This window comes from Enhydra lutris, unplaced genomic scaffold (genome assembly GCF_002288905.1).
Source record: "Enhydra lutris kenyoni isolate GAN:26980312 unplaced genomic scaffold, ASM228890v2 scaffoldscaffold47, whole genome shotgun sequence".
NCBI classification, from domain to species: Eukaryota; Metazoa; Chordata; class Mammalia; order Carnivora; family Mustelidae; genus Enhydra; species Enhydra lutris.
This window is the reverse complement of record NW_019154131.1, coordinates 11,765,555-11,785,619: the sequence shown is the minus strand read 5'-3', so window position 1 is coordinate 11,785,619 and position 20,065 is coordinate 11,765,555. Positions and strand designations below refer to the sequence as shown.

Sequence of the window (20,065 nt, the reverse complement as noted above, 5' to 3'; positions counted from 1 at the left end):
TTCCTGCAGGGTTTGTACTCTCCCCATTAGTAAAAGAGATAAGTTGAAATGTATTAAAATTTCACTGTACAACTGGGAGTTTTTGTTCACAGTAAATGTGTTAATGTTTCTTCATTGCTTGACTGTTTGTGTTTAAATTTAGGCAGCGTGCCCAACAGGGACAAAATTATAGGATAAAGCTATGTATAAAAGAAAATCCTTCTGAGAGCACCAATAAGGCTCTTTTTAAAAATAAGCAGTTACATATAATAGTACATGGCCGTAGCCATGGAGAAAAGTTTTATCTGTCTATTTCAGAATTATTGGAATTTTTCTTTCTCTTGTGTAAAAGTTAAGAGGACTGAGTTTATGTCAATAGCTAATACACTTTGATGTAAAAACATTTATTATTTTATTCAGTGTTATTCCTATAAAAAGAAAAGAGAACAGATTCCTTCTTGTTGTTCTTGTGATAAAGAGAGGCTAATAGCATTTTGAGAGAGAAGTGATAGATCACATTTTATTCCCTAGGAAAGGAATTCTTTCTTGTTAAGAACTCTAATTACATCCTGTTACATTTTTGGAGGATTTTTCTCTGCTTTTCTTCCTTGCCACGAACTTAGTAAATACATTTATTCACATAGATAGGCTTACATGTAAAAAAAATAATCTGCAACCACTATCACGTAGTGTGAATACATAATGAAATTCACAAATACAGGATAAGGCTAGTATTTCTCTGTAGTCTAGAGTGGGCAGAAGTTAAAGTCATCTGTAAACACCACCTATATGGCTTTAGCCAGCCCTGTCCTGTCTCTCTTAAATGTAAAAAACGCATTGTAGTTCCTACTGTTTTCCTTCTCTAGTTTTTTGTTTGCATACTTTTCCATACAGGTAGATGAAAGAATTTGCCAGTATCCATATGCCATCTCAAATGTCTTCATGTACCTCACACTACAGGCTCTCACAAACTGTGCAGAGAAGCAAAAATAAAATATAAATCTTCATCTTTAAATGTTGCTGTCCTAGAAACAGTGCTTTGTAATTAGTAATAATGTATGCAGGTAAGTGGAGATATATCAGGGTGGGGGTGGAGGGGTGGAGGATACATGCGTATGTTTATGCTTTCATTTGTTTGGATCCATACATTCAGGTACCCGTAGGAAAATGTGAAAAGCCCATGAATATTTCCTGTTGTATATTAGCCTTCCATCAGAAAATGTATTTCTCCCCTTAAAACAAGTTGGATCACCAGAGAGAGAGAGAGAGAGATGCATTTAATTCTTCCTCCTCTACATTGTTCTTTAAAAAGTAAATTTTTAACTGATAGACCTTGAAGTCCTTTAGAGCTATTACTTTCTTTTGGCTAATTCATAGAAAGGCACCATATGAAAATTGGATTTTTGATCTGATGGAGTGATTTTTGAGTTCTTATGAACCATTTATAGTCTATCAAGTAAATCCTTCTTAGTTCACGGATTATTGACCCAATGGACCATATTAGCTGCTTCGAAGCTGTTATAGGCCATTATGTTGATTCAGCTGACACACATGTGAACCCAGTCCACATGCCCAAGATGACATTAACATTGTTCTGGAAGACTCCCCCTTTTTTTTTCCCCCCTCCCACAAGGCTTTCTATTTATTTCTTAATTTTCAAGAGTTAGCTCAGAGTTCCTGACAACCATAGCTTAGGTTTCTCTGTTTGCTCAGTGAAGTCGAAGCATTTGTTAGCAGCTAGATAGTCTGTTTTTTGCCATCTTTCTCTATAAGTGTATGTCTCTCTTTGTCTTTTAGCCAACTAATGCTTACAAGAAAAAAGAGAATAATGTTTTTTCAATACTCTAGGGCACATTTTACCCTCAGATACTTATAGATTCCATAGAAATTTGTGAGATTTCTCTGAGCATCTGAATATAGCATTTTAAATTTGAGAAAACCACCTTTTAGAAGAAATGATAACATTTGTATTTGTGTTTTTAAAAAATGTATTACCTGAGAGGTTTCACTTAAAAAATTCTGGTGACTCTAGCCAGTGGTAAAATCAAGATGTGCCTTTAGTGATTTATATGAGGCTCTAATGAAGCCAGTCCGGGTCTCGGCACAGACCCCTGGGGAATCTGTGACCTAACATAAATAACGTATAAGAGGGCATGTAGACTGTTCATCATATCATTATTATTATTTGTAATAGGTATGATTCCTGAGGTGATATCTGCTCTTGGGCAAAGAAACCTAGTCTTTCATAATCAGACATAATTATGATAGTTATATATGCACAATGGAAGGTATTAAAATGTTTGTTGAGATATGCTACTTACTAATGGGCAATCCCAAATGGGTAGAAATAAGGCAATATAAAATGAACCAAGTGTTCTTAGGGATATCTTGTGTCACTTTTTTCAGAGTCTGGCCTTTCTTAACATAGCCATTTAAAGACTCCATAGAAAGCTGTTCAGAGTTGCTTTCTCTGTCTAAAATGTACCACTTGATGGAAAATCCTAATATAAATTAAGTGCTTACTTTGCACTTGTCCCACCTTTTCCAGTTGCTTAAACCTTTACCCACACCTCTCCCTTTGAGTGTAGTTTTGTCCACATCTCTTATTCAGTTTTAAACTCCTGTTGGAACTAAAAAAAAAAAAAAAAAAAAAAGTATATATATATATATATATATATATATATATATATATATATATGAGGAAATCTCACTGTGGAGGGAGGGTAGCAAGAAGGATTATTTGGCTTCTCGCTTTTCATACACAGGCAGAGTGGAAGGAGCCCAGGATTACTAGCTGTGGCCATTTAAGGACATCTCAGAGTCTCATTTTGTGCTGTTTGAAAAATCTCTAATTTGGGGGATTTTGATGATTAAATACAAGAATGTATTTGAAGTATTTTGCAAGCTTCATAGCACTGAACAAACGTGGATATTATTAGTCTCACAAAGGCTGCCTCAATTGGTCTGGGTAATCAGAGTTGTCATCTGAAAGGATACACTCTAAAATGCAACAACTTGTCTCCCTTGTTGCTTCACTGGGATAAATTCTTTTCACAAGCCTAGAGGAGTAAATTTAGTTAAAAGGTCACCCACCTTACACTCTTGCTTGGTAAATGGATTGATTGCTGGGCTCTGGCATTTGAAATAATGTGGCTTGCTCCCTTTGTAGAGGACCAAGATTTAGAGGTACTCCTTCCTTTAAGGAATCCTTCTATGCTGTCTGAGAAGGAGAGGCATTATCAAGTTAGGATAATGTCTTACATTTGAGCACAACTTGGGACAAGTCTTGGGTTATTCCTGCACCTCTCTGCTTGGTCACCAAAATATGAGATCATCATGCAAATCATTCCTCCCAGGATTGTAGCTGCTCCTGAAATACTGGAACTTAAGGCTTTGTCTTGTCTTGCTTCTTGCCTAATGAGGAATATTTCTTTGTAAAGTGCTTAAAGGTTTATAAATCTTCTTGCATCTCATTATAAATCCCTTCCTTATTAATGTCTTCCCTATCACATTATATTAGTAATTGTTTTCATGAATGCCACAGAGAAATGTAATCACATTACCACCTTTCAAATTGCATTAGTGGAAATGAATAAAATGTCTATCAATGGAATACAAAATTGCTGATTCAACATTAAGGTGAGATGAGATGCGTATTACTTATCATTCATATGATATCAGAGGTGCTTTGGCTCCTTATATAAAGTTATATATTTTGGTAAATGTAGACTGAATTTAGTTAAAATGGGTTATTTTGTATGATGAGCTAACCCCTTATTTTCAATTAGATGGTAGGTATGTTCACTGAAAGAGTATTTCCTTTCTAATTATTGCAGCTGCCTGTGTGAGTAGTCTGTAAAATTTGTAAGCATACAGGCAATAAATGAAATATCTTAATTGTTAACTGTTAGGTAAGAAAATAAAGTATTTCTGCCCAAATTGAAATGCCTTTTCATTTCCTGTTTCTCTAATATTACTAATTGCCTAACAAAATAGCTTGTATTACCATAGGCCTAATTTAATTGGGGGAAAAAAAAAACAACATAACACATGCACTCCAAAGCCTGCATGTGCTTTGATGCCATAGAAGCATGGGTATTTTCCTTATATAATTGGCTATATCCCGCTGTTGATTTTTGCTCTGAACTCCTAAATTATTTAAATGGGGTCTTCCTCACGTCGATTGATAGTAGGTTGTGATCGTAAGGTAATGACTACAGATGCTCATTGCACCCATGTCTGTGAAAATTTATGTGCCTGTGTATATGTCTCTTTCTCCCTGTTTGTGTTTATGTATTCACACATAGTCATAGAAACATTCACACTCATGTATAAACATTTACTCAGAAGCTTATGGTTTTCCTTCTTTGCTCCCTCCCCCTAAACCAAAAACCTGACTTTTGTAGAAGTAACTTTTTCATCGCAGTAAACTGAGGAATGTTTTTGCTAGTATACATGATAGAATTCATGATTGTCAATTTTTTTAAAGATTTTATTTGAGAGACAGAGAGCAAAGGAGCATGAGCAGGAAAAGGGACAGAGGGACAAGCAGACTCCCCACTGAGGGTGGAGCCCTACATGGGGCTTGATCCAGGACCCGGAAATCACGACCTCAGCAGAAGTCAGACATTTAACTGACTGAGCCACCAGGCACCCCCATCACTGTCTATTTTTAACATTCTCTTAGTTGTTTTACCATCTTGAAATTAGTATGCTAAGCATAACTGAGAGCCGCCCCCCTTCCAATTAATTGAAGAATCTCCTAGATGTTCCTGAAGGAAAAATGGCAATGACTTAGAAAATAATTGCCAATTTTTAGATGGATAGATTAGGCTTTAATATTTTCAAAGTAGAAGGGATTTTCAAATTTAGGTAACAGGGAAATTTTTTTTATTTGCCTTCCGTTTATTCATTTATTTAGCAGCTGCATATTGAAGACCTACTAGGTTAAAGAAGGATATTATGCTATATTATATATCCCAGGGGAATACTATCTTATGAGTTAAGTAATTTAACGCCACCAGTGTAAACCAGGTGATGCAGTGAGTTTTGTCCCTCGCCCCTTTTAAACAGCTTTGTTGAGATAGAGTTCATATACCATGTATCCTATCATTTACAGTGTACAATGCAGTAGACTTTTGTATATTCACAGTTGTGTACAACCATCATCATAGTCACTTTTAGAACATTTTCATCATACCCAAAAGAAATCCTTTAGCCACTCCTGCAAGCCCTAAGTAACCACTAACTACTTTCTGTCTTTGTGGATTTTTATGTTCATTTCATATGAATGGAATCCTATATATATGGTCTTTTGTGACTAGTGTTGTTTTGTTTTTTACATTTCACTGTAATTTGAATTCTTTAGAATCTTCATGACAGTGTTTTCAAGGTTCACCCATGTTGTACTTTATATCAGTAGTTCGTTCCTTTTTATGGCCAAATAATATTCCATCATATCTTTTTAATATTTTTTTAATCCATTTACCAGTTGATGGAGAGATCATAGCTTTTAAGAGAAACTCAAAATTTAAAATCTGGATTTTAACAGTAGATGGTTTTGAAGGGTGACTTTTCCCCTGGGCATCTTTCACTTATGTTGGAAGTGAAGATGATATATTTCCTTGATCAATAATTTTATTTTCATGGTCATTTGTTGACGTTTGAATATCTTTGAATTGTCCAGCTTTTCATCTTGACCATGTTTATATCAGCAGCCATCTGGCCCTTGCCATGAGTATGGCCTTATCATGTGTCTTCAAATCCTCTGATTCCGCCACAAAATCTAACTGTTGAAGACACCAAGAAATTTCAGAGCAGCTAGGTCCAACAAAATGATCATTTTCATCAAGTTGCTGTTTCTTCATATGATATTAAAAACATTTAGACAAAATTGATGGAACCTATTACTGGAGGGTTGAATAATTTTTTAATCTCAAATTTGTCTTACCACCAAATAAGATACATATTTTCACTATAATTTCACATTGTGAAATTTTGAGTGGATTTTGTTGAGCAGGCAGAATAACTTCATTGCTTCTCATTTGTTGTTATTCCTGTTATGAATAGTGACATTTACATGCAGTTTAATGCTCTGTGGAACTTTAACTTTTATAGTATACTTTATAATCACTGATAATTACTTTTTGTGAACTCTGAACATTACCCATTGAAACTGAATTTTTTTTTTTGTGTGTGTAAGTACTGAAAACATACCCACCTTATTACAACTATGGATTTATACTAATAGTTTCATAGTTGGGGTGCCTGGGTGGCTCAGTTTGGTTAAGCGTCTGCCTTCAGCTCAGATCATGGTCCCAGGGTCCTGGGATTGAGTCCCTCTCCCTCTGTTCTCTCTCTTGTGTTCTCTCTCTCTCAAATAAATAAAATCTTTTAAAAAATAGTCCCATAGTTAGAGTTAGATAGGACTTTTAGGTTGTTATAAAACTCCTTGTAGAATATTTAAAACCCTGGATCTTTTAGTCAATGTTCTGTGTTTGTCCAACTCACACCTTCTTGTCTTACTTCCAATACCCGATTGCAAAACCCTATAGCATGACAGGGGAACATACTTTTGCTTTAATCATGTCTGAGTTTTGTAATAAAGTAAAAATAAGCTTCTTGTACTTTTCTCTAGTTGATGTTGACTCAGAAGCTGCCCGCCATTCAAAAAATTTGAGTTTTGTTTGCTCAGTCTGCTTTGTGTGTTGACCAAATTTAGGATAATGAGGAATTCTACAAAGGCAATGTCATAGAGATTTTCCAAGTCTTAATTAACACTCAAAGTATTTCTTTTGGAAGTTGTTTCTTTTCCATTAGCTTTATTTATCAGCCCTGTGAAAATGGGAAGGAAAAAACTGACCTGAAATTTAGGCAGGAAGTTATTTCCTGACTTAATCACTATTGTAATTTGAATTCTTTAGAATCTTCATGACAGTGTTTTTGAAGTACTGTCTTAGGTTTTTATATACAAGATGTAAAAATGTGTGGAAGTCCCATTAATCTCTGTGCGCCTCTTTGGCCATTCTCTTTATCCATAATGCTTGGTAACTGTTACTTTGTAATTACTACAGTGTAATCTGTGACAGTACTGGAATAATAAGCTTCCAGATTCATTAACAGATGATTTTCTTTTCCAGATTTTTATTTATTTATTTATTTTGGACCAAAGTATTTCAAGGACAATTTTCCTACCCAATAAAATGGCTCATTTGATCTCTGACACCATGTATATCTTTCCCTTTAGGACTTATGTCTGTGTTTGGAGATGAATAACATATGTAGTGATGACTTAATAAGAATTCATTATAACATAGACTATTTTGTACCCTTGTGGAAGGTTGGCTAATTTTACATATTTACGGTATCTTCATGTGACTTCCAAAGTAGAAAATTCAATTTATTAAGAAACTTGTTCTTGCTAAAAATAAAAAAGCTGAGCTTTGTCACTTAGAACCATCACAGTTAATGTACACACCTAGAATCTACCACCTAAGTTTACAGAAGAAACTGGTGAGACAGAATGGATGCTCTAATTCAGTTTTAATGTAGATCGGGTACTTATCTATTAAACCTTTAAAAATGATTCAAGTACAATTTTGTAGTCTAAGTTATAAGTCTTGGTATCTTTCCCAAAAATGAACAAGGGGAAAGCAATTTAATACACATTTTTAATTATATATGGGATATTCAGCCAGGATTAATAAACAGAGTGAGCTCCTGGCAAATAGTTTTTCTTAGGGAAAGGCAAACCTAGATTTAAATTTTTCATTTTTTGTTTCCTTTCTATGATTACTCCTTCAGAATGTATGTTTTATGTTTCTAATTGCCCTGTGGCCTTATTTTGGCTTTTGTTATTTTGTATTAATATGTAACTTGTATAAGTGTTCCCAGACAAGAAACAGCTAATAGATTTATTAATGAGACTTCTTTATAGTTCTTTTGTGAGGTGCACTAAATATTAGTTGAAGCCACAATTGTGTTTTCCTGGGAAATGTCATTTAGTGAGAAGATTGATGTGCAGTTCACATATACTTGCAGAGTTCAAGCCAAGTATGACTATAATAAAGCTAAAGAGACTTCAGTTTTAGTGATAACAGAATCTTATTTGAATAGGGCTTTGGAACTCATCCAGAATACTTTCAAATGCACTCTTATTTAATATTGAAATATAAAAGTATTACTGACTGAACCTTGATTAAATATTTTTATTCTTAATTGACTTACTTTATTTTAGATATACTTTCAGATATCCATATTTATAATTCACTGGTTTAATTTTATGTTTTCTTCCTTTCTCTATAGAGAATGGAAATAAAGTGGTTAATAATTGGGGAAATCCACTCTAGCATTTCAGAGCCGTGTAATATCCATATAAACATTTCCAAACCTTAATATTAAAAACAAATACTAATCTTTGTCATACCTATCTTAGAGGATTGTAGTATGAATAATATAACATCATGTGTGTCAAAGTGTCATTTACTCAAAGTGTCATTTATTCATTAAGACTACATATGTATTAGACATTTTATAAAGTGTTAGGAAAATAGTACATTGGGAAGAATCATAAGGGGGGAAAATTTAAATATAATATGTGGAAAGTTTCTTGGGTCATAAATGGTTTCCATTTATTGAGCTTTTCCCATTACTAGGCACAGTGCTATGTGCTTTATAGTCATTATTTTAAGTCTTGACTCTCTTGTGGTATTATTGCTACTGTGAGAGATGAGGAAGGAGGCTCAGAGGATCATGTACTTCTTCAAGTGCCTTTTGAGTACCTGTTATTTGCCAGTATATATTGTAAGCTGAACAAATGTGTTGTCCTGCCCTCATGGAGCTTAAATTCTAGAGGGGAAGACAGACATTAATCAAATAATCATACAGATGTATTAATACATGTATATATAATAGATAATAAATAAAGATAAGTTACAGATAAATGCTCACAGGCATGGTATGTGCTATGACAGAAAGACCCCTTGTGAAACAGGAAACTAATGGGGAGCTTGACCAGGAAATGAAGGCAGCTACCCTGGGGCCTGGCAATAAATATTGGAGTTGAAATCTGGAAGATGAGCATGAGTTAACCATGTACAGCAGGGGTTGAATGGTGGGCAGGTTGAGGGGCTCTGCCCCGTGATTGTCTGACTGTAAATGGGATTACAGTTCAAATTCTCAGTCCGATGGAGAGTTTGTGTTCGATTCCTGTAACTTTATTAGTTCAGTGTCTTTAGGCAGGGTACTGAATTATCTCCACCTCATTTTCCCCATTTGTGAAATAAAGGTAATAATAGTACTAACCTCATGGTATTTTCTGACGATTAAGAGAGCTAATGTTTATAAAATATTTAACATAGTGAGTGGAAAATGGCAAATATCCAGTAAATCTAGCTATTATTAATGATAATGGGTAATAGGTTACTGTTATAAATTTTAAAATCCTGCCTATAGAAGAAGAAAAGACAGAGGAATAAAAAGGGAGAGATGGTGCTTCTCCAGCCCATTTGAGGGCTTCCTTCTGTTCTTTTAGGGTCATTTCTCTACACCCACTGCCCACAAACTCTGTCAGGTCCCTAAGCTCAGGGACTTTGCCATCCGTTTCCTGCCACTTACCACAGTACTTGGCTCCAAAATGAGGGTTTTGCATAGTGATAATATTTGAAGCTGTAGGAGGGGATAAAATTGCCAAATTAAAAAATGAGAGCCTGGCGTGGGAAACACCTGTATTTATTTACAGTGGAAAGAGAGTGAGACGTTGTTGCCAGAAAAACGAGGATAGTTGGTCTCTACAGCCCAGGAATGAAGGAGAGCGTACCTTAAGCTGCATTGAGGTCTGGGAAGACCAGGATACTAGAAAAAGGGACCAAAATTAATGAGAACATTCCTTTTGGAGAAAGTTTCAGAAACGTGTTGGGCAGAATCCAGATTGCAAAATTAAAATGTAGGTGGTGGTGCAGAAGTAAAAGCAGTGGGTGTTGAGTGCATGGATTTTTCTTTCAAGAAATCCATGGTAAAGGTAAGCAGAAGGAATAATTACTTTTAATAAGTTGCAGATTTTAAAAAATTCATTACCGTTACTGTTATGGGGGATTTGGCAATGCTGATCAGGTCAGAATTGAGCAAAGAATTACCGAGCACTCTTGACGAGGCACGGAGAGGCTGATAATGCCAGACTGCATGAGATTCCCTGCAAATATGGGGGGGGGGACAGTCTGACTAAACTGTCTGCTCTTTTCCTGGTATCCCCTTTATGCCACTTCCTCCTCATCTCTGGGTTTCCTATAGTTGAGAGTGCCCAACAGTGAGTGGGAGGAACTTCTATGTTGGCTGAATGAAGGAAGAAGTGAATGTGCTTACAAAAAAATGAAAGCTTATCCATTTCTACTTTTCCCAGCTGTCTCCTTGTAAAGCATGTACACTTTTGAGGCTTAACTGCCTTTGATAATTTTATGATAATTTATTTTCTTTAAGTGTGGGTGAGTTGGCAAGTGATCACATTGGTTCTGTTTTGTTGTGAATAAATAGTATGTCAGAGTTTTATGCTGTTTCAAAAATGTTATTTAGAATAAAACTTCCTTTGAAGCCACAATAGTCTCTTACTCAAAATATTTATTTAGACCATATTGTTTAAATATATATAATTCCCTTAAGGAACAATTGTAGTCTATAAAAATCTGAATTTAAAACAAACAGACCTTCTGGAATTCATGGAAATACAAAATGGATATTCCAGTGTTTAAGTGTTTATATACAAAAGGAGTTGAGGTGTTCCAATGTTTGTGTGTTTAGGTACAAGAAGAGTTGAATTCATAAAAAAAAGATGATGATCTGAAAAGTTTAATTCCCAAATGTGCCAGAAGTATAAAGTTATTTAAGTAGAGAAAATATTTAAAACATAGTGTAATTCAGAGTAAATGCATGAATGTGAGTCAACCAGTGAATAAATAATTATACATAAAAAAATAAAGTAAATCTATGGTCTCTTAATTTGTTCTGTTGTGAATATAGGTATAATTAAAATTGAGAAAAGTATGCTTTAAACACAATGTAAAATTAGCCTATTTTTGTAAAATAATTAAATGTTATCAAAATAATAACTGAAAGTGTGTATGTCTTTTGTGCTGGAGTTGACACATAGTCCTTGAGAAGTCATCTCTTTTTATCGGGAATTTTTTAAATTTTGGTAAAGCGGAGGTGATTTTTTTTTTTTGGAGTTATGAAAGCTTGTATTATTGCAGTTCAGATTACATGAATATTTTAATGTTAATGTGGTTGCCGTATCTGAATTTATAATTAGATAGTTTGTAAAGTACCTTGTTTTTAGTGGAAACACTGCTTTCTAAACTGTTTTGTTTGGGTTTGGATTTTTGGACCATATTATAATCAAGTTGTGAGTTCATTAACTAATGAATGTAATATTTAAATAAGCTCTTTCTAACGTGTTATGTTCTGATATATTGCTCAGTCAGTAAACTGTTGAAGTGGAAATAAGAAATTTTGGGAGAAATATTTCCCCCCTACAACCTACAAATGCATATGTTATTCTTGCTTAGTCAGCATTTATTTCCTTTGGTATCCCTATTCTTATTACTAATTCTTCCAATCACCAATGGATACAGCAGAAAGTTTTACAATCTAGCTAATATGTACTTGGACTGTTGACACTGGAAGACAGACCCTGAAATGTCAGGCACATTATACAGTTGCATGTTTCCCTAGTGGAAATGGAGCAGCAAATGAGAGATAAAGGTGAACCAAGAAAGGAGTCTATAGTGAGGACTCATTGCAAACCGCACTGGGACCTAGAGATTTAATGTTCATTAGTGAAAAGAGAAATACTTCAGACTTGCCTGATGCAAAGCATAGGGAACAGTAAAACCCCGTCCAGTCTTAATTCTGTGTAAATGAAATTTGGCCCAACTGTGTTAACAATATCTAAAATACTGTCTGTTACAAGTGAGACAGTTTATATAAAAATCCAAATGGTTCCAGGAATAGGAGCATCTGGAAGCTGTGTAAGTGAGCATAGCTTTCAGTTACAGAACTGCAATTTCAGGTAGTTCCATGCCTATCCTCCAACAACCACCCCTGGCCCCCACCGCCCCAAATCAGTAAGCATTGATTGCATCTAAAGCTGTAGAGAGATCTTTTCCTGGCAGTTCTGGTAGTTACAGTAGATTGTTAATCTGTGAATGATCAGAATAAATTCCTTCTGTCTTCAGAATTTCCATGCAAATTAGAACTAAATGTATGAGATAAATTTATTGACTGTGGTCTAGGAGCATAGGTCAGCTTTAGCAAGTTTTAAGCATAGGTTTTTCTCCATAAAAAGTTACACTTCATTTATGCTAATTTTCTATGGATTCACTTTATAATGTAAACTGGTGAGATGATTTTTTAAAGTACCTGTAAAGAAATGAAAGATTTTTGAGTGTGTTTTCCAGTTTTCTAAGATAGAGTTGGATTGTTACAGATATAAGATGTTTACATAAATGGCATTTCCTATTCTAAACTTATTTTTTTACATCGCTGTTAAGGTAAAAGAAAAGGGGGCACCTGGCTGGCTCAGTTGGTTAAGCCTCCGACTCTTGATTTCAATTCAGATCTTGATCTCAGGGTTGTGAGTTCAAGCCCCACTTTGGGCTCCATGCTGGGCATGGAGCCCACTTTAAAAAAAAATAAATAAAGTAAAAGGAAGGTTGTTTTGTATTTTTTAAAAATGAGAATGAAAATGAAATTAATAAATCAAAAAGGAGAAAAAATAAGGAATTGGGGAGTAAATAATACCAGAACTATGCTAGATTTTATTGGGCTGACAAGAGTGTCTTTCAAAGTGTATCTGATAGATTAAGAAAGCATTTAAGTGAAACTCAGCAGAAGAGTAATCTTCTAATAATAGTATTTGTATGTCATGTTTTATGTTCACCAACATTTCACCTGAGCATTATTTTATTAGAATATATTTTTCTGCGTTATTGCTTAGTGGATAGACTTAAATGGGAATATATAGTAGCAGCATTATTTTTTTCTGTTTGGGATCCCTAGCTTTACAAATCAAGCATCTTGTAGAATATGTAATTTTTTAATTCTTATTCTGTTTGGTCTACGTTTCTAATGTAAAGGTTAAATATGAATGACACAAAACATTTGGTTAGTGAATGAGCTTTGTTTTTTCACATTTTTTGGTAAGAGGTTTTGATGGTATCCAAATTTATAAAACTCTCCAAGCTGCTACCAACATAAAGCCTTTAAAAATAGGAGTGGATGTTATTTATTAAAATGTTGAAGAAACTCGGTACCTTTGAACCGATGCTGATCCTTTTTTCTCCTCCTTTCTTTTCCAGGCTATCCGTTGCACACTGGTAAACTGCACGTGTGAATGTTTTCAGCCGGGGAAGATTAACCTGAGGACTTGTGATCAGTGTAAACATGGCTGGGTGGCACATGGTGAGGAAAATCTGGACTTTTCTTCCTGTTCTTGTTAGGTTCATGTGAATGTGCATATTTTTTCTGAGCAGTCTCTGCCTGGGAGGAGAGAGGGGTCAGCTGTGCTCCGAGTGTTCGTTAACATTCAGGCTGCAACTCTCCAACAGCATATTCTCGGCTCCAAGGAGCAAGGCTAGGCGAGCAGAGCAGCTCTTAGCAGAAGGGTGCGATGTTTATAAGACAGTTGGGCCGTGGGGTTCTGACTGAACACAGCAGCAGCCAGCAAGTACCAGGCCTGATGGAAACTCAAACATACCACAGTTGGCCTTTCAGGGCCCGGACCTCAGAGGGAAGCTGGCAAACCCTCTTTGCTTGAGGAGAATTCGTCGATGACTGCTCACCCTTGTCATATGCGTTTGAGGCTGCGTTTATTCTCCCAGATGTTAAATTTTGTATGGTCCAAGGTGGGTGAGAGAGTGAACGGGAACATTATTTGGCTGGTATCTGAGAAAATCATCTGTAGATACCCCCTTTCAGTGTGCATCAGGATTAGAGGTGGCTGGTATTGGAGTGGGAGTTCTGCGTAGGTGTGTGTTGGGGGCAAGGGTGACCCAGGGCCATGGCTAGAAGTGTTGGCGGCTTTTTGCAAGATACACAGAGCTGTCCCGTCAGTGTGCCTTGACTGAGCAGTTAATATCTTCTTCTGTGTAGCTTATGTTTCTTACGTTAGGCAAAAAGAGACTTAGAAAATAAGCAGACGTTTTCTTTACTTCCTAGAATGTAGAATTTTAAAAGATAGGTAATGTTTATGAAAGAAATTTTGGCTTGAGATTTTTTTTGACAGCCTGGGGTATTGGCTCTTCAGTGGACATATTCTTCATTCCCAAGCTGGGCCAAATATCCAGTGGGTTGTATTTTTATAAATCTCATGTTATTCTAGCAAGATCTGAGGTACAACGCTGGGCCGTGCCTTGAAATGCTTTTAATTTAACATGTACCTTGCTTGTTCGGGTGTGTGTGTTGACGTTGTGGGGACATTTCAGCCATGTTTCTGTGTGCAAGAGAGAAGAGGTGGAGAGGGTGGTAGGAGGGGAAGACTCTGCAAGGGGTGTGTCTGGCAGGCAGGGCCACAGTTCTTCGGTGCCTCCAGGGATGGAACTCTTTCCTGTTTCATTAACAAGGGTGAAATCTGCAGCTCAGTCTGATTTTAAACAGCAGATGAGCTGTTGTTCCTTTTGCAGTCTGTGTGTGTTATTGCGATTTCTTTTCTCTTCTTATAGTCATTTCCTAGGACTGCCATAACAGAATACCACGAGTGGGTGGCTTTAATCAGAAATTTATTATTTACAGTTCCAGAGGCTGGAAGTCCACAATCAGGGTGGTTTCATTCTGATTTCCTGGCTTGCTGATGGCTGCCCTCTTGTTAGGTCCTCAAATGGTCTTTCCTCTGTGGGCATGCACCCCTGGCATCTCTGTGCTTTCAGATTTCTTCTTATTCTAAGGACACTAATCAAACTGGATTAGGGCCCACTCTAGTGGTTTCATTTTAACTTAACCAGCCTCTTTAAAGTCTCCATCTTCAAATATAGTCACCTTTTAAAGTACCAGGGGTTAAGGCTTCAAGGTATACATTGGGTCAGGGGCATAATCCAGCCCGTAACACTTCCAAATATCCTTGTTTACCTGAATAAGTGTTGGCTTTACTAGGTGATATGTACCAGAGCTTATGTGCCAAGCCCACTAGGAATCACAGAGGCAGTGATGGTTCACATCCTGGCTCTGCAACCTCAATGGCCCAGAGTTCAGCATCTCTGCAGCCTAGGTTTCTTATCTGTAATATAGGATGAATATTACCTACTTGACAGGATTATTGTGAGAATTAAAGATAAAGTGTATGAAACCTTTCAAATAAATAATTGTATGTTAAAAGTAAGCAACTGAACAATGGATAAGCAATAAAAATGGGTCAGTCAATTAAACAAAGGACTTTTCATTCATTCACTCATGTTTTTCCAAAGCCATCTGTGTTACTATCATCTGTGTACTGCGGTAGCCGTGTGAGTATGAAAGTTGACTGTGTCACCAGTTTGTTTTACTTGTCCGACTTCCATGTGCATATTACATTAGCATTGTCATTGGTGGCCGGGGTGGGGGGAGAAAAATATTTCTTCTTTCTCAAACAAAATAAATTATTCCTAGCCAATGGTTGTTTCTAAGACTTTCTGGGGGATGTGATTTTTCACCAAACTTGAATAAGGCATTTCTGTTACATCAGCCTGTGCTTTTCCTACCATGTCATTAGAAGTCCTGTGTCTCTGGGATATTAACTGTAGGGTTTCACAAATCTAACTTTTTTCGCTGCTGTTATTACCTTGACCTCTCTTCTCCCCTCATGTATATTGGTCAACAACTCCAAGTATGTACACACAGATGTACAAACCCCACTCTTGCCCCATGCATTAGGACAAATATGACAGGGATTTGCTTCCAGCTTTTGAGTTGGCAGTGGGCTGAGAGCACCCACTCTTTTTGCCCTTGGCATTTCAACTAGTTGCTTCATTCTCTCCTCCTGCACAGAAAACCCTGAAATCATATCTCTAGTTATTTCTACTCAGAGGTGAAGTACAGCAGTCTTCCTGGCTGCCTTACACATTATGGTATCCTGTGTGTGAGGCAAGGAGGAAATGACTTCTTTTTTTTAGTGTGTCTCTTAATGTAGATGGAACAGCAGTAAGACTACTGAGAATACATCTCATAGAATTGTTTCATTGTATCACTAAACATATTCCACGTGTTATTATATTGTAATATATATATATATTTTGTTGTTGTTGTTGTTGTTGTGAGGCACATGGGTGGCTCAGCGTCCAGCTCTTGATTTTGGCTCAGGTCATGAGACCGAGTCCTGCCTGGGGCTCTGCTCTGGGTGAGGAGCCTGCTTAGGATTCTCTCTCTTCCTCTCTTTGTTCCTCTCCCACTCCTATGCACAGGCACAAACTCTCTCACTCTATCTCAAATAATAATAATAATAATAATAAAAGTTGCTGCCAAAAAAATAACCAAATGTCAGAATAACGTGTTCTTTATAAAAAGAAAAATGTTTAGAAATTTCGTGGCTTCTTTTGAATGAATATGTTCCTATATCTCTTTTGATAGCAGCATCTTCAGTCTCTTTGTAAGATGTTGAATTTTATGGGTCATTATATCACACACACACACACACACGTGCGCACACACACGCACGCACACACACACACACGCAATTCCATAGCCTTACAGATTGCTTCTCCAACCTGCTTGAATTGTTGACATTAGCTACTTTACAACAATCTTGAGAAAGATGTTTTAAAAAATTAAAGAGAATGAGTGATTAATTCATCATACTGTAACACTTAGATTTTGAAATTATGCACCGGGCCATCTGCTTTTCACAAATTACTTCCTTGAAATCTTTAGCACCATTGAGTCTAGAGGGGGAGAAAACCCAAAACAGCTTCTACTACCAATAGGTATTTCCCACTGAATTAATAAAGGATTTCCTGTTCTTTCTCCCATGAATGAATTTTAGCTCTTTCACTTTGATTAATAGAAAGCAGGGCTTTATTGAATTTATTTAAAAATAAGCTTTTTTTTGGTATAGGATTTCCATACCTACAGTATGTAATAAGCCAGACTTTCTAATTTTATAAATTTCTGTTCAGAGTTCTTGGATAAAGGACTCTAACATCCTGCCAGCTAATTCATTTAACAACTATATTTCTTTTTCTCCTCTGTTTGCATGATCTTTTCTGTGTTTTTCCTTCATCACCTAAAATATAGAGTGTGTCTTGAAAAAAATTAAAATTCCTACAAGTTTTAATTTTTCTTGGTTTAAAAGTGCCAAAATAAGATACCAGGATAAAAGCAGCAGTGGACTTCTTTCCTGGTGACATAATGTTTATGTTCATAGAAATTTAGTCTATTGTATCTTGACCCTTTCCCACCATACTAGAGTAGTAATTCAGCCATTCGTGGAATTAAAGCATCAGCCAAAGATTTTACATACTTAGAAAATAGCAAGGGGGCACCTGGGTGGCTCATTCAGTTAAGCATCTGCCTTTAGCTCAGGTCATGATCTCAGGGTCCTGGGATCGAGTCCCTCATGGGGCTCCGGGCTCAGCAGGAAGTCTGCTTCTCTTTCTCCCTCTGCCCATCCCCACTGCTCATGTGCTTTCTCTCTCTCTCTGCTGTTTCTCAAATAAAGAAATAAAATCTTAAAAAAGAGAGAGAGAGAGAGAAGAAAATAGCATGTAACCAGTGAATACCCAGTAGTGGTGTGTTGGGAGATGGGAGGGTAGGAAGGGGGCGTGCTTGCTTTTAATGAGAAGTGCCTTTGTGAAATACTGGAGCATGGTGCAAAGGTTGAGAACTATGGTACTAAATCATTTTTGTTCTCTATTATGTGCAAATTGGTTGTAATGACCTTAGTCTAGATGAAGACTTTATTTCTAAACCATTAAGATAAATAAAGTAGCAAAGATTTTTAAAAAAGTAAACTATATTCTAAATGATTTTAGGAAATATTTAGTGATAATCCAAGACAACTGGAAATTTTTTCTTTCAGGATGGGGAATATTTGATTTGTGTATTTGAGAACAGAGGTGGGCAGATTTTAGAAAGGTGATATATATTACGAATTTTTTCCTTTACTACATCAGTGATTTTTACCTCCAACAAAGCCTGTTTGTTAAAACTACCTCTAAGGAAAAAAAAAATCTCCTGTTTCTTAGTATGTCTGGCAAGCATTTGGCAAGGAGATGAGGCTTAATGAATAAAGAATATATTACATAGCTTCATGAACCCCACAGCAGTTTTCTCAGTACAAATTATTTTCTTCATAGAATACTTTGATTTAAACCAAAAGGATGCACCATTCCAATAAGCTGCATGAAAGCTAGCATTTTCATTTACTTCCACACAATCTGAAGTAACACTAGTGGTACTTCCTTTGGCTCAGTTCTGCCTGTGAGAATGCTTGTTGCACCAGAATTCTCAAGACCTTTCCTTTATTATGTTCTATAAATGTGATTTCTCTTTACTACCTCTGTGCATTCAAGAAGACGGTCCTGCATTATTGCTTTAATTATTTGGTCATCAAGCCAGTTGCTTTCCTGCCCGAATCCAAACTCTTCCGATTTTTTTAACGTAAAATGAGCAGGCTTGGCCTACATCATCTGGATCAGCAGTGAATAGATGTCTATTAAACATACATCATATGTAAAGTACTGTGCCAGGTTTCTTTCAGTTCCTTAGTTCTGTGCCACAGGAAATGGTGAGCAGTATAAAGTTAATTTAGTGTCATATACCAACCAGTTTTACGGTTTAATGTACTGTAAGACTTAATATTCATATAATCCATTAATTTCAAACCTTTCTTTTTTGTAATTCACTGGAAGTAATTTTTCTTTCTTTTTTTTTTTTCTCAGCATCATTGAATATGACTTCTCAGCTTTTTTACTCAATACATCTTATCAGAACAGGGATATTTATAGAGACCCTCACCCAAATAGAAAAATAAGACATCCCCTTAAATTTGAATTTCAGGTAAACAGTGAATAATATTTTTAGGATGGCCGTGTATCTGTAGATTCAGCTGTGCGAACCCGTATTTTTATTTGCTAACACTGGCAAGCATATACCTAGAAGAAAATTATAGTGAGACTTAATCTACATAATTAAGTTCTTAAATCAGGGCCATTGGTTCCGAAAATTCTATAATCAAAAAAAATTCTATAATCAAAAACTTTCTGAATATATCAGAGCTCACGAGATCTCCGCATTCTGTTTAGAAATTCCTCAGTTTTGTTGGCGGCATGGTGTACTTTATAAGGATTTAAACAGAGTGGATCAAAAGCAGTAATTTTTCATTTTATCCCATGAAAAGTCACATGTCTTTATTATTTGTCCCAGTCTGTGCTCTTCTTATGAATTGTCTAAACATCTGTGAAAGTAGTTTATTCCTAACTGGTAACTCTGTAATATTCTCCCTGACTTAAGTCCAAAAGCCAGTAACCTCTCCTTCTCCTTCCTCCTTTCTTCCCTAGTTTCCCCCCCTTCGCACCCCAAATAGAAGTCTTTTATCATAAATAAAGCGTGACATTTCTGTGATATCATGCTCATTTAGAGTAACTCAGCAACGGTTTGTGTATGATGATTTGTAAATTTTTCAAAAGTAAGAGAAGAGGGTGGTTAAAAGGAAAGGTAATCCTCCCAAATATTAACCTACAAGAAAGCTCTGACCTCTTTTTTTTAGTGACCTGGAGATTGTCCCAGTAAGAGTGGATTTCGCTTTGGGAGAGACTTGTTGCAGGAAGGTATTTAGGATTTGGTGCGAAGTGTTAAATGTACTAGCTTGATTCCTTAGTACAGGGAAGTAAATACCAGCTTTGCAAGCAAGAACTTGATCCTTTGGGAAGAGGTAAGTGGTCATAGTGCCAGGGCTTTGCATGTGGGTAGGAACACCATAGTCCTCTTCCCCTGGCACACTGGTTTGGAAAAGGTAGGAACTAATGTAGTATCTGCTTAAAAGAATCTGTCCAGAAGTAGACTTAGTTCTTCCAGACTCTGATGCTGAAACCTGGCTTGCCTAGCCACAAAATTCATTTTTAGTTAGGGAAGC

At 36.2% G+C, this 20,065-nt stretch overlaps 1 protein-coding gene across 1 annotated transcript in view; it reads left to right on the top strand.

The window, feature by feature from the left end:
• Nucleotides 1–20,065, top strand: part of LOC111156615 (basonuclin 2) — a 297,257-nt gene that overhangs the window by 133,926 nt on the left and 143,266 nt on the right. Inside the window, exon 3 of the mRNA XM_022517609.1 lies at nucleotides 13,326–13,428. Within this exon, the coding sequence (XP_022373317.1) occupies nucleotides 13,326–13,428 (103 nt within the window). The remainder of the gene's footprint in view (nucleotides 1–13,325; nucleotides 13,429–20,065) is intronic.